The 2,500-nt window shown below is 34.8% G+C and overlaps 1 protein-coding gene across 1 annotated transcript in view; it reads left to right on the forward strand.

The window, feature by feature from the left end:
• Positions 1-2,500, forward strand: part of LOC144970701 (carboxypeptidase D-like) — a 22,972-nt gene that overhangs the window by 7,443 nt on the left and 13,029 nt on the right. The window contains exon 3 of the mRNA XM_078910617.1: positions 63-185. Within this exon, the coding sequence (XP_078766743.1) occupies positions 63-185 (123 nt within the window). The remainder of the gene's footprint in view (positions 1-62; positions 186-2,500) is intronic.

Raw genomic sequence — 2,500 nt, forward strand, 5'->3', positions numbered from 1 at the left:
TGGTGGTGATGGTTGTGATGATGATGATGATATTGATGAATATTGGAACGTTTACTTTCCAGATTTCAGACAAAGTCCATGAGAGAGAATATCTAGAACCCAAGTTTAAGTACGTGGCCAACATGCACGGAAACGAGGCTGTAGGTAGGGAGTTACTCATCAATCTGGCCACGTATCTCTTAGAGGTAAGCATCCAAAATATATTTTACTAAATTAATACTGAAAACTCCAGATATTATTAGCAGTGTTTTATTTCCTAGATTAGTAATAGTTTCGTTGAGATTCACTGCTAATAATAGCTGGAGATTTCAATGCTAAAGTTGGCAAACGCGAAGAAGGGGAGAATTGCCTTGGGTCTTATTCGAAGGGTATAGGAAATTATAACGGAGAAAGACTGGTGGGTTTTTTCGAAGACAAACATTTATTTGTCACAAACAGCGTATTTAATCACGCTTCTAGACACCAAACGACGTGGGTAGGACAGAGGAAAAATAAAGAAACAGGAGCAGTTATTAACATTTACAACCAAATTGATTTTATACTGTGCAGACAAAGACACAAAAAATTCATAACAAATGCGAGATCATACGTTGGGACATTGATAACAACAGATCATAGGCTAGTTAAAACAAACGTTGTTATTGAATGGCACAAACAATCAAGAAAACATAGCACAACAATTCATGAACCAAAAATAAATATTACAAATATTGTCAACAACTCACGATGTCGTAAACAATACCAGCGACAACTCAATACTGAACTAGACAATATAACGAACAACAACAACACACCAAACGAAGCATGGTCACGTGTACGAAGTTCAATAATAAATACTGCAATTCAAAGCGCCGGGACAACTACAACCAACTGACAAGCCGTACGTATGACACCATCATAGCTCAATTATCTAACCAACAAAAAGATTTACGAATAAGAATACAAAACTCAAAAAAGGAAGGAGAAAGACAGAAACTCAAATAGGAACGAAACAAAATATTACATCGCATAAGACTTAGAGTAACTGATCTTAGAAATGAAGAGTTGGACAAAAAAAGTTGATACTATTACTAAATGCAACAACGATCAAGCAATGTGAAAAATTACAGACCTGTCTCCAACCTTCCATATCTATCCAAAGTGCTTGAACGCATTGTGTTAAAAAGACTTTTGTATCATATCCATCTAAATAATTTAAGTGAAAATTTCCAAGCTGCCTATAAATCACATCATAGCACTGAAACTGCCCTTTTAAAAGTATGCACTGATATTCTTAATAGTATTGACAAAAATCATGTCTGTTTATTGACTATGTTGGACCTTTCGGCTGCATTTGGCACCATTGATCACGAGATACTTATTAAACGATTAGAAATTACTTTTGGAATAAGAGACACTGCGCTTAGTTGGTTTAAATCATACCTAACATCAAGATCTCAGTCGGTTCTGATCGATGGCGCAGTATCAGAAACATTTCCTCTAAATTACGGCGTTCCGCAGGGGTCTGTCCTTGGTCCTGTTATTTTTACTCTTTATACTCAACCTCTTTCGGATATTTTTGTTAAAAATAAATTAATGTATCATTTCTATGCTGATGACACTCAGATCTATGTAAGCGATATCCCTAGTAATATCCCATCATTGATTACCCGTGTTGAAGACTGTATTAGAGATGTTAAATGCTGGATGGAAATTAACAAGTTAAAGCTGAATAATGAAAAGACAGAGGTGATGGTGTGTGGTAGAAAAAGTGTTTTGAAAGATGATTTTCTGAAGTTTACTCTAAATATAAATGGGTGCACAATTAACCTCTCAACGTGTGTGAAAAACCTCGGGGTAATGCTAGATCAACATATGACTATGCAGGCACAGTTTGATTCTCTATGTAGAAGTTTGACAATAGGATTAAAAAGAATTGCTTCAGTTAGACCTTTCCTAACAAGAGAAGTAACATGCAAACTAATAACATCTTTCATACTATCTAAAATAGATTACTGTAATTCGTTAATCTCGAATGTAAGCAACGATAAAATATCACGCCTTCAAAGTATCCAGAATGCGGCTGCTAAATTGATTTTAAGAAAGAAGATAACATCCTACTCGTTGCCACTTTTGTATGAGCTGCATTGGTTACCAGTTAAAGTGAGAATCGAATTCAAACTAGCAGTATTGTGCTATAAGTGCCTTAATGATCAAGCACCATTGTATATTACTGAATTTTTAGAAACGTATAAGCCAACGAGGAGTCTACGTTCTGCACTAGATTCTACAAAATTAATTGTTACAAATAAATATAAATATAAATTTTACGGCGGCAGATCGTTCAGTCACGTCGAACCTTCCATCTGGAACTCTCTTCCTAAAAGAATAAGAGAAGCGCAGTCCTTATCAATACTTAAATCAAAGTTAAAACACCATCTCTTTGTTAAAACACATCTTGATTAATGCATCTTTGTAATTTGACCCCAATATGAATGTTAATTTAGTTTATTGTTATTAT

Source organism: Berghia stephanieae, chromosome 4 (genome assembly GCF_034508935.2).
Source record: "Berghia stephanieae isolate SIO BIC M18660-M18661 chromosome 4, UCSD_Bste_1.3, whole genome shotgun sequence".
In the NCBI taxonomy this organism is placed as follows: Eukaryota; Metazoa; Mollusca; class Gastropoda; order Nudibranchia; family Aeolidiidae; genus Berghia; species Berghia stephanieae.